Source organism: Centroberyx affinis, unplaced genomic scaffold (assembly GCF_046629955.1).
Source record: "Centroberyx affinis isolate AG114_WGS23_722 - 3 ecotype Tasmania unplaced genomic scaffold, CSIRO-AGI_Caff_v1 ptg000408l_1, whole genome shotgun sequence".
Classification (NCBI taxonomy): domain Eukaryota; kingdom Metazoa; phylum Chordata; class Actinopteri; order Beryciformes; family Berycidae; genus Centroberyx; species Centroberyx affinis.
Window position 1 is genome coordinate 772 of NW_027279075.1, and position 18401 is coordinate 19172.

The 18401-nt window shown below is 41.3% G+C and overlaps 2 protein-coding genes across 3 annotated transcripts; both read left to right on the plus strand.

The window, feature by feature from the left end:
- Positions 1-535: 535 nt before the first annotated feature.
- On the plus strand, positions 536-4965 carry tbca (tubulin cofactor a; the record flags this gene model as incomplete). Its single annotated transcript, XM_071516524.1, has 3 exons — positions 536-641; positions 2321-2407; positions 4671-4965. Coding segments are annotated over 3 exons (274 nt in total), but the record flags the coding sequence as incomplete, so codon positions are not given.
- Positions 4966-10185: 5220 nt separating this feature from the next.
- Positions 10186-15279, plus strand: otpa (orthopedia homeobox a). Of its 2 annotated transcripts, none has more exons than XM_071516526.1 (3): positions 10186-10261; positions 10822-11225; positions 14761-15279. In XM_071516526.1, exons 1-3 carry the CDS (start codon positions 10186-10188, stop codon positions 15277-15279), a joined length of 999 nt encoding a protein of 332 aa, XP_071372627.1. The 2 variants fall into 2 exon arrangements, with proteins under 2 accessions (XP_071372627.1, XP_071372628.1); XM_071516527.1 differs by having other exon boundaries at positions 10186-10222.
- The last annotated feature ends 3122 nt before the right edge of the window (positions 15280-18401 follow it).

An 18401-nucleotide genomic window follows, 5' to 3' on the forward strand; every position in this document is an offset into this window, starting at 1 on the left:
AATTTACAAAGATTTACCTTTGCACGTGAACTTGTATTTAAGTGGGAGAGGGAGAGACATTTTCATTTCAAATAAGCATTACTGATCATTTATGATGGCCTTTTTACTTGGATATTCAGGACCATTTTCAAACGTGTAAAAGTGCAGCCTAAAATGCATTAGATCACAATACGTACGATATGTCAAAATTCATATGAAGGCATGATGCGAGGCTGGTTTCCACTTGGATAGCGGTCTTCTGCGTAGCCCTACAGCAGTGAGGAGGAATGATGTGTTCGGGGGTTGTTATTGAGGTGTGTATCTAGCCCTCCTACGGGAGATGATCTAACTCCGTCCCCTCAGTCAGAGAAATGTTGAAGAGAATGAGGATGGATGGCCTAGTCTGTAAAAGGTGACCATCACAGGCACCTTTTTATGGTTCGGCCTATATTGTCTGTCTGAGCGGCTGTGCATTTATGTTTCATGTTTGACGCTACAACGCTGCGTGTCACCGGCTTTAACTTTGAACTGTCTTCTTCTCTCTTTTTGGCCGTAGGCTGGCAAAAGAGGAGATTGCGTACATAACGGAGGCGAAGCAGCAAGAGGAGAAGATCGAGCGCCTGAAAGCAGAGGCAGGAGATGAGTATGTTATCAAGAAACAGGTATGTTGGTGAAAGGGCCCCTGGTTTAAGGACTGACCAACAACTGGGTGTTTTCGTGTAAAAATGTTTGTGCATTAGCCATTTGAGAGATATTACCTAAGAGTAGAGCTCTGTCGATCTCAACCAGTAACTAACGGAGGTTTTGCCCTCCCTTAGTTATGAAGAGAATCCTACCATCTTGATGATTTGAGTAGCCCCTCAATCATGTAATGAGGTCAGTCCACAATGATAATTAAGAATTAGGTTTTGAGAGGAGAATCATTAGTGATTTTGTAATTCGCTTGATGCAGATGTAATTATATCATGTAACTTTGGAGGAGTTTGATAATTACTGACACATGCTGGTAATTTAGAGCCCCTAACAGATCACTGGCCCATATCCTGCTCTCTCATTCTCTCTCACTCTGCCTCCACCCCTCCATCATCTCCCCAGACTGGTGCAGTGGAGAAGGCAGTAGAGGGTTCGGAAATATGAACGACACATGAAGACTTTTGTCCTAGCCTTGTCATCTCCAGCACTGGCATGTCCGGATAGTGTCTTAAATATTGTTTGTGGAGAGATTCTACTCTCCTGCGTGTTCCAAGCAGGGTGGCGCACCGGTAGAAATGGCAGAACAGGCACCATTTTGATGATGTTTATCTGATAACATTAAAATTCTGTGCGTGTCTTGTTTTGTTTGTTCATTTATAGAGTGACGGGCTCACACTGAGCGGTAGGCTTGGCTGGTGTTAAATGGGGGGATTGGGAGGCCAGATGGATTATGGTTGGAGATGAGAGGTCTGAGGCAGGATGGATTAGAGGTTTTTATTTTAATGGAATCAATACGCTGTAAGTGTCATCTTTATCCAGCGCTGATGGGATCATTCCACTGCACTGGGAGGGCACCATGACTTTTCTCTGTTTCAGCACTCCTGTGCTTAGTCTGGCTCACCTTGTCACATCTAGATGGAAACCAGGCCTACTAGTTGTCTGCTTTCTCTCCGTATGTCTGCTGGTCTGCCAGCCTCTCGTCTGCGTACGAGTTCATCTCCATGTGCCTGTTTGTGTGCATGGCCGTGTAATGTATATGTGTGCAGCTGTGTCCATGTTTTGACTTTCCAGCTCGACAGAGGGATAGGTGAGGAAGCATCTGTCATGAGCGAGTGTGTGTCTGACAGTGTTAGCCGACTCTTCTCTGCTCTTTAGGGTGCCAGTTGGGGGAATTCCACATTAGCCGTGGCTGTGAAAGTTACCCAGGCTGTAACACAGTTTCACTCCAGGCGTAGTAATACCTCTTTACGCCTGATCACAGTGCCCTCGGCTCAGGGTTTCTTCATTCATCCAGGTGTGCAGTCGGAGCGAGGCGGTCCCCCGCTGCCCAACTCCCTGCCCGATCAATAACTCAATAACATTTTTCATACCGCGCGCGTGTTGGGGGATGTTAACCACAGTAAGGTGTATGTGGGACACCATGCAAGTATTTTCAGGAATTGGGCTACATCAAAATTCAGAGAATGAATATGCCTGTATCTAGCCATTCAAATCAATGTGTTAAAGTTTGAAAATACACGTGAAAAACTGTTCGATAGTGTTGATTTTGTGATGACCGGTAATGAGGAATGATGATGGGAGCAGTGGCAGGGGTTGTCCAATTAATAAAGATGGTGATGGCACTGATATGGTGTCTGTGTGGTTTCAGATGGAGGTGTTGCAGGAGTCCAGAATGATGATCCCAGACTGCCACCGCCGTCTGGCCATTGCACATGCAGACCTGGTTCAGATACTAGTAAGTAACACTTCAGTAACAGTTCAAAAATCTCTCCACTCTCGCAACAGAAGAACGGTTAATGTCTTTATTATCCGCCTTGTTAACTCAGTTTATGGCCTTCTTGAAGAATTACATTGATTGTCTTTTTGTGATAATATAGACACATGGTGACCAAAATCAATTATTTTTCTGAGGTTTAGCCTATACTGTTCACCATTGTGTACAGTAGGGCTGGGCAATATATCGATATTATATCGATATCGTGATATGAGACTAGATATCATCTTAGATTTTGGATATCGTGATATGGCATAATTGTTGTCTTTTCCTGGTTTTAAAGGCTGCATTACAGTAAAGTGATGTAATTTTCTGACCTTACCAGGCTGTTCTAGCTGTTCTATTATTTGCCTTTACCCACTTAGTCATTATTTCCACATTACTGATAATTATTTATCAAAAATCTCATTGTGTAAATATTTTGTGAAAGCACCAATAGTCATCCCTACAATATTGTCGCAATATCGATATCGAGGTAGTTGGTCAAAAATATTGTGATATTTGATATTGTCCATATCGCCCAGCCCTAGTGTACAATACTTTAGTAGTTACTGTAGTGATAATGCACTGCAAGTGGGTCACTTCAACGAGTTTCACTTTAGAAAACCACTTCAGGAAAGGAGGTTGGTCCTCGCAATCAAACAGTATATTTTGTCAATATGTCTTTTTATTTCTAATGTATTTCTTACAGTAATTGTAACTTTAAATGATCATAAACTAAACTGGCAGTGTTCGTGTGTGAGAGTAGACACTGCTCTACATCTGCCCTATCAACAACATATAGAGAAGCCAATGACAACCAAATGTTTCCTTATTTTTGGAACTATGAGAGATTGGAGAAAAATTAAACATATTTCTGATGAAGGTTTTGTTTGGATTCAACTTATTTGAAAAGTGGAAATACAAATATTTTTGTCTTCTGGTAGCTTATTGGATGATGGACAATAAACACACCATCTACTGCAAGATGTTGGTGTTTCAGTTCCAACACTCAAACAGTATCCACATCTATTGGTACCTAGAACTAATTTTAACAAAGTTGAGTTAAACGTGCGTGGTTTAAAGTATGAGATATGTTTAAGCCTAGTTTCTCTCTGTCTGTACATCCGCACGGGGTGCTAATCCCTTCAAGACTTGTGTTGATGGATGTGGAGAAAAGCGAACATACGCATGCATGTCTCGGGGTCATCCTAATTAATGCAGAGCAACAGTCAGGCAGCTGGCACTGCAGTGAGAGTCGCTCAGACGAGAGCCGAATGGAAAGGAGAGGGAGCTAACCTGGAATTAGTTACGTGTCCCCTTCCCTATCACTCACCCGTCCTTCTCTCCTCCTTTTAGACACACACACGCGCATATGCACACACTCATCACAGTTCATTAGCAGCACTGTCACCGCAGTGGCCACCGCAGGAACTCACACGCACTTGATTAGCAAAGGATGTGACCCCGTACAGTCGCATTTTACCATGGCTCCTCTGCCCTCAGTCCAACCCTTTGCTGTTAAATTCACATCTCAATAATATAATTCTGGCCGAGACTAATGCTGAAATATGCCTCTGAGGGTTATGCGTTATTTATTTGGGTGGTTGCCTGGATGTGTGAGTTATACAGAGTCGGGATGGGACGATATATTGAAATTTTATACATACAAATATACAAAAATGTGACAATACGTATCGTGGGGCAGAAAAATGAATCGTGATATTGGCGACATTTTATTCTGCTGTAGTAATCACATATAAGACACCTTGACCATCACAATTTCACAAGCTCTCCATCCAAATTGTATTATTTGCACTTTGTAATGACATTTGTATATTGTTTACATTCTAGCGAGCCAATGCCATTGCTAGAAAGATTTGTGGCTCAGAAATAAACAGAATTCTGCACTGTCAGACTTTGTCGTCTTTGAACTTTTATTTATTACATCGTATTGTGGTTGTATCAAATCGTGAACACCATATTGTGTATGGAATCGTATCGGGAGAGAAGCATATCGTCCCATCCCTACCCAAAAGGGGTTTGTTTAAATCGTTTTATGCCGCCTGTTACACCAATAAAAGAAAAAGTAGTGGATTTATTCTTAATGGGCCGGCTGAATTTCTACATTTTGTTTGGTGCGTAAGTTTTCTTAGGAATTGGCAATACTTTTTTTTTTTTTTTTTTTTTTAACTGCAATAAAACAAAAAATCTCACTTCCTTGTGTGTGTTTGTGTCCTTTCAGGAAACAGAAGAGGATTTGGCTGAAGCAGAGGAGTACAAAGAGGCTAGAAACATATTGGACTCAGTGAAGCTTGAAGGATGATGTTCTCACTGTGAGATTCACTACTTAAATGTCCATTCCTTTCGTCAGGCCTTGTTTGGAACCGTGGAAGCAAACAGAATCATTCAAAGTCTCTCTCTTTTTTTTTTTTTTGATGTAATTATTTCTACATTTTACAATAACGTGCCACCTAATTTTAACATGCTTCTCCTGTGTGTACAATCTCACAAGCATCAAAATAAACATTCTCACTTTCTAGAGGAGTAGAGGGTTTTTTGTTGGTCACGTTCACTTGTCACACAATCCAGTTTAGACTTGATGTGATTAAATACGCATTCATATTTGTTTGTTGTCTTTTCTGCAGCAGTAACCATCAATTATTAATGGTATGGGTCCACTGGTGGATTGAGTTGAAGTATTTGGAGTCACAGCAAAAAGCAGAATATTCCAACCACCACTCAGAGAGATCACTACAAGCCATGTAAATGTGTGCATTGATGTTATTATGGGAGACAGTTTTTTCTCCATTTTTGCATTCCTTTTTTTATTTATCTGAGTTGGTTAATCTGTATGGTGCTGAATAGAGAGACAGAATACTAACTGATGGACTTAATTGCACAGTGTATTCACTTGCTGGTGTGCATGTTACAGCAATGAATTGAATTGTGTCGTGATATCTGCAATAAAGACAAGAGCAGCTTGGGCAGTCCTGTCGGCTACATGACAAATGTTGGTTATGGTCATGAATGACAAAGTATTGCACCGGTGAGATCTATAATTCAAACCCTCTAAAATAACGGTACCTTTATATTAAGGCTGAGGGAGGCTTTTCTAAACACTGTAGGCCTACTATTAAATAAACTCAATGGCCAGACAAATTAAGGTTACATTTGGCTTGATCCTTATTTTACAGATTTCGATAATTATCGGGATCACCCCAAAGTCTCATTACCGCCCTAATGAGGCGCTGCTACTCCGTGACATCTACCCCGCTCCATCTCGTTAAGGAAATCGCTCTTCAATGCTGATTATTTTATTTGGAAGCATAATTATATTTCTTTCGGATAAATCACGGTCTAATCGAGTCCGTACAGAGGGCAGCGGCGCTAATTGAGGCATGAGATGCGGCGGCGGGGCGCTACACCTGGGTGTGTGGCCCGAGGAGCGCTGGCGGGCTCGTTACTCAGAAGTAACGGATTACTCGTTACTCGTTAGACCACTCGTTTCCAAAAGTAATGTTATTACTGTATTATTAGTCTAGGCTGCAGGCATTCGCTATACTCATTATAGGCCTATTACACTACTTTTACATTATAACGTTAAACTACATCCTCCAGAATTGAAAGTTGGCATCACTCTTCCCTTCAAAAATCAGAATAACTGAGTTCAACCAAATAGTGTTGATCACCAATTCTTTTTTTTTTGCCCTTTTACGTCATAAAATCAAAGTAGGCCTATTGAGAATAGCCTACTTCAACTTAGAGAAAGTCAAATTTTCTGCCATTTCTGTAAACAACATAACCAAAGTAAGGCCTGTTATTAGATCTGCTGGAATTAAAACGGTCATTCGTTACACTACTGGTGAACAGGGCGATGATATTAGAAATGCTGTTGCTGTAACGCGTTACTAAGCAGCTATCACCTGACGCAGGCGGGCGCGCCTCTCCCTCTCTCCTCCAGCACAATAACTTATTACTTCTAATCCCCCAGACTGTCACCAAATCAGCTGCACGAAACAAGAATCTCATTTGTTAAACTGGGGCTTGTGCAGATGGAAGATCGATTGTTTTTCTCCTTAGAAATCTCTAATTGAGTGAATACAGACTGCGCGAGCGGACCTGAGAAAGGAAAGAAAGGAAGAAAAAAAAACACAGTCAACCAAAATCATCCCCTGTTGTAGCTGCGCGTCATGGGACAGAGACATGGAGGCAGGAATGAAGGATCGAGGCGATGAGCTGAAAGGGAAAATAAAGTCTCTGGTAATAATAGGCGGGCAGGTGGCCGACAGAGAGACTGTCCCGTAACCAGAAGGTCGCAGGTTCAATCCCCATCAGCCGTGTGTCCCGGCGAGATGTCCCACAGCGAGACACTGGACCTGCCCACTGGTGGAGAAGGGCGTCAGTTCAATACCTAAACTACGACCCACGGCCTCAAGATAGCTCATGTGATCCTCCAGCTCCAATACAGCGTACAGTATTACATTTGTTTTTCTTGCAGTTTTATTAAAAGTCACTCCTCATCTCCAGAGCGCGTGAAAATGTCTACTTTCCACTCAGATGCGCCGCATTAACTTGCAGGGGGCGAATTTGTTTGTTTGTCTATTTTTATTTATATCATGGGTAAGATTGATGTGGGCATGTTATTGGAATCTGCCGGGGAGAGATGTAACCTAACTGTGCTGTGGTCCTTGTTTACCCTAATTACAGCCTTATCAACTCAGCAAAACCAAGACCTTCATCACCACACACACACACACACACACACACACACACACACACACACATACACGGCCTATTCAGACGATTTAATGTAGCCTATAGTGAAAAGATGCCTTTGAATTACTAGTTGAACTAATCCTAGTGACACTAATGTTGGGAGTTAGTAAAATAGCCTAAATAAGAATAACAGCTTTCAAGAACGGAAATTCATCTCCCACAAAAAAATACAAAGTTAACAAGAAATTGGTTCATCACACAAATCAAATCCAGGGCACTATAACAACAGCATAATAAAAACAGTAACATCAGCAACGACAACAATAATAACAACAACCACAATAATAGCCTAATAATAATAAAATAATAATAATATGCCTATTATTACAAATTGAAGCAAATCTGTGAGCCTAGTGATTTTTTTTTATGTAGTAGGGAGCCTTCTATGTCTCCAAATGAATTGAATAAAATGTTTTGTTTTATACCTCCGTCTTCCAAATAAAGCTTGAAATCTCGGAGCTCAGTTCAGCAGCTGGTATTGGCGTAAAGAGATTCAATCTATAGGTGTTGTACGAACCAAACCAGTTAAATAAATTGTATTACAGGGAGCCAATGTGTTCCCACGCATTGTTGTCTTCCCCCTGTCTGCTTGGAGCAATCAGAAAGTTATTTATTATGGGGAAAAAATCACTACATCCACCATGGAAAAAGACACTTCCTTCGCCATCTACATATTAAAAGTACAAAAGTAAAATAAAAAAAATAAGTTAATATTGTTTTTTTTTTTTATAGGCCTTTATGTAACATAGCTCATCCTGCATGACATCTCATGATCCCCTCTCGTTGTTTGGGTTAAATATGACCTACTGCTACGAGAGGAGTCATTCACTTTTGTTTGTACAGCTATAAAAGCACTGAGCTATTGAAAAGTCGTAAAACGAAGCGCGCAATCCATCATCCCGCAATGGGGACCGAACAATGTGATCATTTTAAATGATCCTTATGGTTTGAGCGCGCCAGGCAAAAGCTGCAGTTTAAAATAGCGCAGATAAAATGCAATGACGAATTAAAAACAACAATGGTGAATTATTTCGAATAGCCTATACAATTACTAACAGTCAACAAATACCTGTCCTTTTTTTAAATATAATTTTGTGAGTAAAATGAACAAATCCACGAATATATTCTAGTAGCCTATATCCCCAGAAAACAGAATATACAAGATAGCCTATATCTTGAATTAACCACGCTCACTTCCAGCCTTTAGCCTCCTTTTAGGCCAAGTCCAACTTCTTTTCAAATTTAAGATGTGATGAGGACAAGAATTATTTCCAAGTGCGCACTCTTGTTCCTTTCCTCGTTTGAGGGCGTCGGCGCAGAGACGGGCTTTTTCTACAGACCCCGATGCGTCCGAAAGAGACTCCGCGTGCGACTCCAGCAGGCTCCATCCTCCCCGGTCTGTCGTGCCACCAGATTGCAGACAAATCAAAGATGAGCAGAGGCAATTGAAGCCTGGATGGATGGAGAAAAGGGACCCAAAAGAGCCCCGGGTTCACGCTCGGACGCCTCCTTTGTGCCACTATTCACTACATAATAAATAAACCCGCTTTCTCAAAACGTCCCGACATCTGTCTAAAGCATGTCTGATTTTTTGTTGTTGTCCTTATATAGGCTAGGCTATATTTGAGGAGCTGGTGTGTGTAACAAGAAGCTATTGTGCTAATTGAGTGTAATGGTGGTTTATTTAATGACACGAGGACCTGCTTTTTAGCCGGGTTTCAGGACTTGTTCTTGTCCTGAGTGGAAATGAATAACCTTAATTTGGAAAGATTATGAAAAATCAATAATATGGAAGAAATTGGCCTGTTCGAAGTGTTTAAAGCATGATTATGTGCTTCCCCATGTAGGGCTATCTATCCAGGCGTCAGGGTGCTCCATGCCATTCGGGGTAGCCTATTAGCTGTGTCCCTTTATCAAAGGCAAACATTCACAGCTCATGTTAAACACCAACTCTCTTTCCACTTTCCGCCGAATTATGCACTTAATTTGCTCACATATAATTTACAACAAGTCCCTCCCTTCTTGACAGTTGGGCCTAAACACTCCTAAATTACCACTAATTTATACTGATTTTACTCTGATAATTGCAATAAAAGCTTATAGATTTGACACTAATTACATAAAAGCCTAATGGCCTCGAAAATTACCCTGGTTAGAAATATATAAACTTTGTTGTTTGGCTGAGTAGGAAATCAGGGGTATTAGAAGAGGTTCACTTCGCCTCCAAAAGGCAGTTAGTGGATAGACTGCGCTGTAAAGAGGGTCGACAATATCATTATGAAAACTAAAAATGTCACACTAGACAAAAAAGGAGAAAGAGCAATAATATGAAAATGCAAAGCAGTAACCTATTATAGGCTCAAGTTCATATCCACCTCTTAACAAGGTGTTACACAATGTAGTTTTCACTTTGTGCAATGTAATGCATTAATGCCACTGACGCCTAAGTAGTGTGTTTATGTAGCCATGTGGTTCCTCATGTGAATAACCCCACTTCTTGCCCAAAGCTGATGGGCAGAAGAAGCTTACTATAAGAGAGTGCAGAAACAGCATGCACAATTAAACAAATATTGTGGTGATCCAACATTTCTCGAACGGGTCGAAGCTTTCACACAGATATTAAATCAGGTTATTTTATTGGATGTAATTTGGAGGAGAAATCAAAGCCAATTACAGGAATGAGGAGGAATGAACTTGTGGATGCGGGAGGATGTGGATAGGGGGGTTTGACTGGGGTCTCGGGGTAGAGCTGACATACCTCAGGCTTCAACTCTGATTGGTCCTCGTTTGGAGAAGCTCATGGGTTCATTCCGTTGTTAAGCGCCTCCCCATTTCTCTAAACTACATTATAATGCAACGAACCTCCCTTTTAACCACAAACCGAATTTGCTTTCATTTAGGCTATATATATTTCTTAAATAGGTTAAAGTCATAGAGATTTTTTTTTTTTGGAATAGCATTTCGCCCTGGAGCGGTGCGCAATGCTATCTCACGCCGACCTCCTGGATGCTCGGCTCGGTGAGTTATCGTCACCAAACTCCGGTCTTCAACTCTACTGTAAGCTGGAGGCACTTCTAATCTTAAATCAAGCACAGAAAATTGTCAATTTGTTTCTTATATTGTCTTAATGTGATTGAGGGGAACTAAACTAGCCTAATTCATTGGAAAAGTAATTATTATTATTATATTACTGCGTAATTTGATTTAACAATTTTCTAAGATATCGGTGTGATCGAATTGAATTAAGTATATTTAAGGGGCAGATTATAAAGTGCATGCTGTGTGTTTTGCTCGCAATGAACTGCAATCTTCGATCTTGATTATTTGCAATGTATTTTAAATTTCGACAGGATGATTTTACGCATGTTCATGTGGAGCATTTGCTCAGCCTTTTATGACAAACTAACCACTGTATCATTTTCTAGTGCAACCAAATAATGTTTCAGCTACTCACCATCTTCCCCTTTTGCCTGTAAAATATAGACTAGTTTTTACTTTAAAATCTCACCAAATAATGCTTTGCCCTAACCAGTTCCTTTTATCCCCCTTTATAAAGTACAGGCTATGTTAATGTTTGAGTGCACTTTAAAATCTCACAAGGTGTTTCGTCTGTGCAGGGATGAAGGATGCCGCGGCGGAGCTACTGGGCCACAGGGAGGCTTTGAAGTGTCGGCTGGGCGGAGGGGGACCCGACCCGGGACACTCCGGGGAGCTCGGCCCGGGCCCGGACGGCGTGGAAGGGGCCACGATGCTCCCGGGCGACGATATCAACAACGGCGGAGGATCCAACCCGGTGCAGGTCAACAGTAAAGAGCAGGAGAAACAGCAGCAACAGCAGCAGAACAGTAATTCCAACCAGTCTGGAGGGCAGCAGACGCAGAAACAGAAGCGGCACCGGACCCGGTTCACCCCGGCGCAGCTGAACGAGCTGGAGAGGAGCTTCGCCAAAACGCACTACCCAGATATCTTCATGAGAGAGGAGCTGGCGCTAAGGATCGGGCTGACGGAGTCTAGGGTGCAGGTAGGCAGGCTGGGGATCTGGTTTTCATCTGCAATGGATGTGATTTAGCCGCGGCAAAAACAAACTCGACACCGGCTGCTCTCCGGCGTTTCCAGGGATCCAGTGGAGGACAAACCACCTTCACTCTGTGGAAGAGAGTCACTCACATTTAGCCTGACACAAATCTCCATGAGATAAATGCATGAGCAGTGTCTAACTGGTGTATGTATTTTATGACGATAGGACAATTGATGATTTTTTTTAATATAGGCCTAACTCTTTTTTGTTATAATGGTGGTTGTTTGCTTTATTATGACCACCGACCTTTTTATGCACCACTAAATTACCGTCCTCACCAGCCCAAAAAATAAAACGAAAATAAAAACTAGGCTATATCACTACTATAGGCATAGAAAATTGAAAAGTGCATTCAGTAAAATTAAATCCTACTCTAACCTATATTGTCTATATAACCAATAACCTCCAGGCTTGTTCCTTCATTCATAATTGAACTGGAGACGCATTTTGTTCACTCGTTGCATGACAGTAAATTTCGATAATTGTAATATTTATAAATGAATTTGTGATAGATAAATATCATCGATTAAGACGCAATTCAACTGGGTGCTGTGATTCCTGCAAAACGAACCTGCTGAATTTCTTACCAATCATCAAAATATAAATATTACATTGAGCTCCAAAAAATAGGCTATCTTTTTTTTCATAAATATAAAATTGAGGTTTCTGATTTATCATTAGGCCTACTCTTATCCGACGGCATGGAAATTATAGGAGACGTCATGATTACACAAATCTGATTTTAAAATGTTTAGGTCCTAACGAAAATTGTAATAGATCCGATATTTAGGATAAATAGAAATAAGATTTGCAACAAAAATATCCACATCCATCCTATTATCCGCCTATTATCATAAACTCTGAGATATGTTGTATTTATCTTCATTCAACTGCAGATTAAAGTCTCACTTCAATTGGAATACAAAATGTTTATCCTTCAGTCTGTAGCCTACATGTTTAATATGTAGACGAGCCAAGACAAACCCATTCTTTATATCCCAGGATTTTACTAGTTTACTAGTTTATTTACTGTAGGCTATGGGATGATACAAATAACTGAAAAGTGAAATAGCCTCAAGATACATGAATAACAGCTGAAACAATCATTTATTAGGTCATGATATTCATCCTAAAAATATTTTAACCCTATTAAACCGGGGAAGTTGGCTATAATAGTGTGTTGTGTCTATAATAATGTGTGTGTGTGTGTGTGTGTGTGTGTGTGTGTGTGTGTGTGTGTGTGTGTGTGTGTGGCAGTTACTTAAAGAAGTAGCCTAACAGATTTAGATTACTCCTTATTCGTTACTCATTTCAAAATTACATCTCTTATTCCTCCCTGGCAGCGGTAATTCGTTACACGTTACTTTTCCGTTACATCCTCCAGAATTGACGGGTTGCCTCCTCTCTTCCCTTCAAATCTCAGGATAAAATCATAACTCAGTTCAAGCAAATAATGTTGATATTCTTGTTGTCCTTTTACTTAAAATCACAGCATTGAGAAAACCTCAACTCAGAGAAAGTAGGCTAAAGCTTTTCTGCCATTTCTAACGACTTTTGTTTTCATTTGTAATTGTGTAGGCTAATATTTTTACTAACGTTGACATAGCAATTCATTACACCACACGCGCGGCTGGGAAGAGTAATAGCCTACCATTAATAACATCACAGTAACGGGTTATTCCGGTGGCCGTAGCCCCCAAATCCGATCTGATCCAAAACTGCATGACATTGCAGTTGTGCATTCTCGTGTATAATGGATAATCTACAGGGAGCCAAATCATGATTGGGGCTTTATTATACCGGTGTAATTATATTTTAATTGCTTCAGATAAAATTGCCTCCATACTAATATCAAAAGCCTGATATTAGACTTGAACCAACAATGGTAATGGTAAATGACAGTCCACGACTTGACAAAATTAATAGGCCTACTGGATTTTATTTCCGATATAAACTCAACTGTTATATTTAGTGACATGCGCACATGTGATCTATGTTGTCAACACAAATACAAAAGGCTATACTAGCCTACTATGAGCCCACAGTAAAATCAAAGGATATAATATCATATCAACCAAATTAAGAATTATGGCTTCAATGCCTATTAACTGGCAATGGGAAATGCACTTGGCTCGTTCACATGTGAAATAATATCCCTAATAATCATTATTATTGCATGGGTCAATTCAATTTCAATATACTATTTACATAAAATAAGAATTAGTGAAATGATGCTCATCAACAATTATGATAGGGCTGAAATGAGCGGAGGCAGGTCTTCTCCGGGCGGCGGGCCTGTCACAGATCTCTACATCTTAATGGCGGCCGCGGTGAGAGCGCGCTCCGTCTTTTAAACGGAATGAGAAATTGCATTTTCTTTCCTTTGAAGTGTAATGCATTTCAGGCCGGATTTCACGGCTGGCTACGCGGAGAGAGAGAGAGTGAGATTGGCCCGCTCTTATTACTGCGCCCCACTTTCTCAGCCAAATCTTCACATTAATCATAGGCGCCCGCTTACGACCAAAATCTATAGAGTCTCAAGGACTCTCGGAATAAAGTCTGCTCTCCAACAGACCACTGTAAATGTCACAGCGATAACATTATCATTTTATTATCCGTGTGCATGATTTTGAAGATTTTGAATGGCTATACATTTTCATGCAGTAGAACAAAACAAACTCACTGAATCTAGGCCTAAAAATGATAAATTCAGGTATTATGGGACAATTTTTTTTTTTTTTGCATTTGTACATTTTTCACAAAATCTCTGCTCACAAGTTCAACAGATAGCCACATTATACATCTCTGTAAAGTCGAGGATGCTTTTTAACCATTTAGAAATGCAAAATATAGATTCGACTTTTTTTTCAGGGAAATGTGCTACAGCCTTTTCTGTACACTGAGACAAAACCAGATAAACTAGGCTATCCCCTAATTCCTGAATTCACCCTAACCTAAATGTTAGATATTTTGTCGCTACACAGCAGCCGAAATATAGCCGAAGTGCTTAATGCTGCAATGTTGTGAGGTTAATAAAAAACACAGCTGGTATAGCCTGGCAATAGGTTGAACATGTTAGATGTTTTTAGTTTGTTGCCTATTGCAGCCTAGGCAGAGATGTAGTGGAGAGTAAACCCACCTCAACTCACTTTACCCACGTTTCATAAATCTTATTGATGTAAATTCATAGCACACATCAGCAGTATCATACTAATGTAAGCTATATGGAGATAGGGCCCTTTAAGGAAAAACATACATCAGTGCTTTTCTGCAGCTGATTTGTGTTGAATTGGTGGTTTGCATTATCCTCATCACCGACTGGATGTCATTACTTTCTATTTACCACTACAACACTGGTGACTGGGCTGTGCATGCACCAGCAACCACTGCACCTCTCTCCTCCTAAAAACATCTCTCTCTCTCTCTCTCTCTCTCTCTCTCTCTCTCTCTCTCTCTCTCTCTCTCTGCCTGTCTGCAGGTCTGGTTTCAGAACCGACGCGCCAAGTGGAAGAAGCGCAAGAAGACCACCAATGTCTTCCGCGCTCCGGGCACTCTCCTGCCGACCCACCACGGCCTGCCCCAGTTCCCCTCCGCCGCGGCGGCAGCGGCAGCCATGGGCGACAGTCTTTGCTCCTTCCACGCCAACGACACCCGCTGGGCCACGGCGGGGATGCCCGGCGTGTCGCAGCTCCAGCTCCCGCCCGCCCTGGGCCGCCAGCAGGCCATGGCGCAGTCCCTGTCTCAGTGTAGCCTCGCCGGGCCGCCCCCCAACTCCATGGGTCTATCCAACATGTCCTCGAACGGCTCCGGGCTTCAGTCGCACCTCTACCAGCCCACGTTCCCCGGGATGGTACCCGCATCCCTGTCCGGCCCGACCAACGTGACCGGCTCTCCTCAGCTGTGTAGTTCCCCGGACAGTGACGTCTGGAGAGGGACCAGCATCGCGTCGCTGCGCCGCAAAGCGCTGGAGCACACAGTTTCCATGAGTTTCACCTAGTCACCCGGCGACAAAACGGGCTCATCTTAGGAGCTTTTCTTTCACTTACAGCGATCTTCTGCTCTTAGTTTTTATTCATCCAATCCATCCATCAGCGGTGTACCGGGAAAATACAACCCAGGATACTTGTTCAAGTCACAAATCACAGAGCTATAGACCTGGCATTTCTTCTTCCCAAATAACAGCCAATCACAAACAAGAAGGAAAACTGGAAACTGAAGCTATTAACAAACTGGGTCTGTTTTCGGCTATGATATTGTTTCGCATGTAGCCTATGCCAATTATTTATTTGTCTATTTAAATTAACTTATTTGTTTGTTTAGTCTATTTATTTGTTTATTTATTTATTTATTTGGCACATACTGCCCTTGCCTCTACTGTAGCAGGGCTTCTAATGATATTTGCTTGGTGACTGACGGTTTTCTGAAGACAAATTCTGTGGAAACTCTGAAATGCAAAACTATAGGTTACAGATCTCCATGTCTCCTGCTGCACAGCATGCGACTACAGTACGACAGGCCCGGGCATGCACAGTGGACGTGCAGAAACAAGGCACTTGGAGATTTATGCGAGAATATAAAAGATTCACCAGGTGAAAGCTGAAAACGCGGGACTGATCTCACAGGAATTAGGACAACTGGAAACGGACTTGACTGCATGTGCTGGCCAGGGCAAAAATAAGGGAAATATTATAAATTAAGACATGGAAATTGACTATAATCTGTTATATAGGATGTTTTGTGTAGCGGAAGCACTCTTGTTCCCATTTGGTCAGTTTGTGATAACCTATGTTCCAAATTATCGTCTGTGCTTATTATCAAATATGAATTTCTTAAATGTTTGAACAAACCATTTCGTTTCATGGACATGTTTATATCAATTAAATGTAAATGATCAAATAAAATCATTTTCAATTATGTCACACCACGAATCAACCCTTCTTTCTTGGAGCAGTTTCTCATGGAAGGAAAATCAAATGGTCTCCCGTCAGGACACACAGGCGTCTCCTCACCCTGGGCGCTAGATGGAGCGACATGGGCTTCTAATGAATCTAGAAAATGCCAGGGAAGCAGATATAAGATGACGAAAATACAGTATGCAGCTTCATTGAATCCAACATATTGATGTAGCTGTTGTATGTCCAAACCCCACGGTGCCATCCAGCTTGTTTTTCATCTCGAATCCAAACAAACTTACATTGGGCAAACATTTTAAAGCAACAATTTTCTTGGTCAGTAGGCTTTAGAAAAATACTCCTGGATGTTTTCAGTGAATGAGGAGGAGAACAGGTTGGTCTTGAACGTCTTGTCCATTTAGTGCTGAGTCCATCTCTGTCTCTGATGGTCTCACATTTGATGAATGCTACCATGTGGTTAATGGTTACTGATTGGAAAGCCTTACATTTTTCTATACAATCTATGACATCACGTGTCTAACCAGGACTTGGTGTGATCTCACCTAAGTCAAGACATGAAGATGGTTTCCTCAACAAAATGGTGAAAAGCCATTTTACAACTAAAACACAGTCAATTAGGCAGCATCAAACAACTCTGGCATGACCATAGGTGGAGATGGAGCAATACAACTATTTTGTTATGTTCTGTCCAGCAATAGGACCTAGGTGTGTAGAGCAGAGGGAAAAAAAACCCTGTTGACCTGGGGTGCTTTGGCTGCTGACTGAAGGTGGAAAGGCTAAAGGGTGAACAGATCATCCACGTGTTTGCACCTGAAAACATACTGTGAAGATTTCTTACTAAGAAAAATTGGCACAATCAGTACATTTATGGTGGTAAAATAAATGTGACATTAAAGTCCCAGCACAGTGGCCTAGGTGTTGCTATGGTGAGAATTTCTTCAATGGAATTAAACCAATCATCCATCAAAGGTCCCTTCCTATTATGCATTTCTTTTTTGACAGGAGCAAGATATACTGTACCTTCCAGCAGCCTTAGTGTAGGCATCCAAAAAGATAGTTGGTCATCAAGGGCCACCGCCATACTAGACACCCAAATCCACCTTCATAATTTAGACTTGATCAGATGTCAAACTCAATCTTAGTCAGGAGAAATTAGTTAAGAGGGCTGGACTTGTATTTATTTTATTATCATTTAATTGAATCAAACAAAATAATGATCCCATATAGACTATTAACCCATAGGCTGGTTCTCACACAAATGCAGGTTTTTAGGAAGGCTTGCATGTCATCATACATATCTGTGATCACCTGTTTGGATCTCTGCAGTTTCACATTCAGGGCGCCTAAAAGCTCAGAACATGTTCGCATACAACCTTCATCTGATATCTTACGAATCGTTATGCACCATGGATTCACACTGTGCCTACACATGGCCAGCACATTACCTATCACTGTGCTTAAACAATTTCAGTGAGGCAACTAAAACAACTTTGGTTAATGTTAGGGAACTAAAACAATTTAGTTAAGGTTAGGGTGAGGTTTTGGTCTTGGTTTAATAATAAAAACTAGCTGAAAATGACTTCACTCAGAGCAGAAGCCTTTGTTGCATGAGTTGAGAATTGAACCCAGGTTGTCGAAGTTAAAGGTAAATGTTATGTCCATCCACCTCACTATTTCAATATCAAACTACTGCCTGTTTAAGTCATGTGAGCCCCATCTCTTGTTTCACTCTATTCGTAGAATATCGAACAAAATTAGGGTGCATGACTTTTTGTAACTGAATTAGATATGAGATTAGACTCCACAGAAAAGCCTTGTTGCATATCTTTCATCCTCAAGCTCAGCAATGGCCTTTTTGACAACAAAACTCCCTCATGCATCTTATAGAATCTGCACAGCCTTGGTTTGCCAGTTCCTCTGTGTGGCACGTCTTAAAAACCAGAATTTTCATCTTGTATTTGATTTAATATAGGTTACTTATTCCCAAATTCTTCTTTTCACCCTCTGATTGGAACGGTTAGCCAGCTGTGTGGCACCCCTGGAGTAGACAGGGTTAAGTATCTTGCTCAAGGATAGTTTGACAGGTCCGGCCACACAGGGGATTGAACCCAGCCCCATCTTGTTTTGGGACGACCTCACTGACCACTAGGCCATCCTGACACTCAAAAAATGACCTTAACTGGCAGTGGTTCGAAAAACCTTGTTT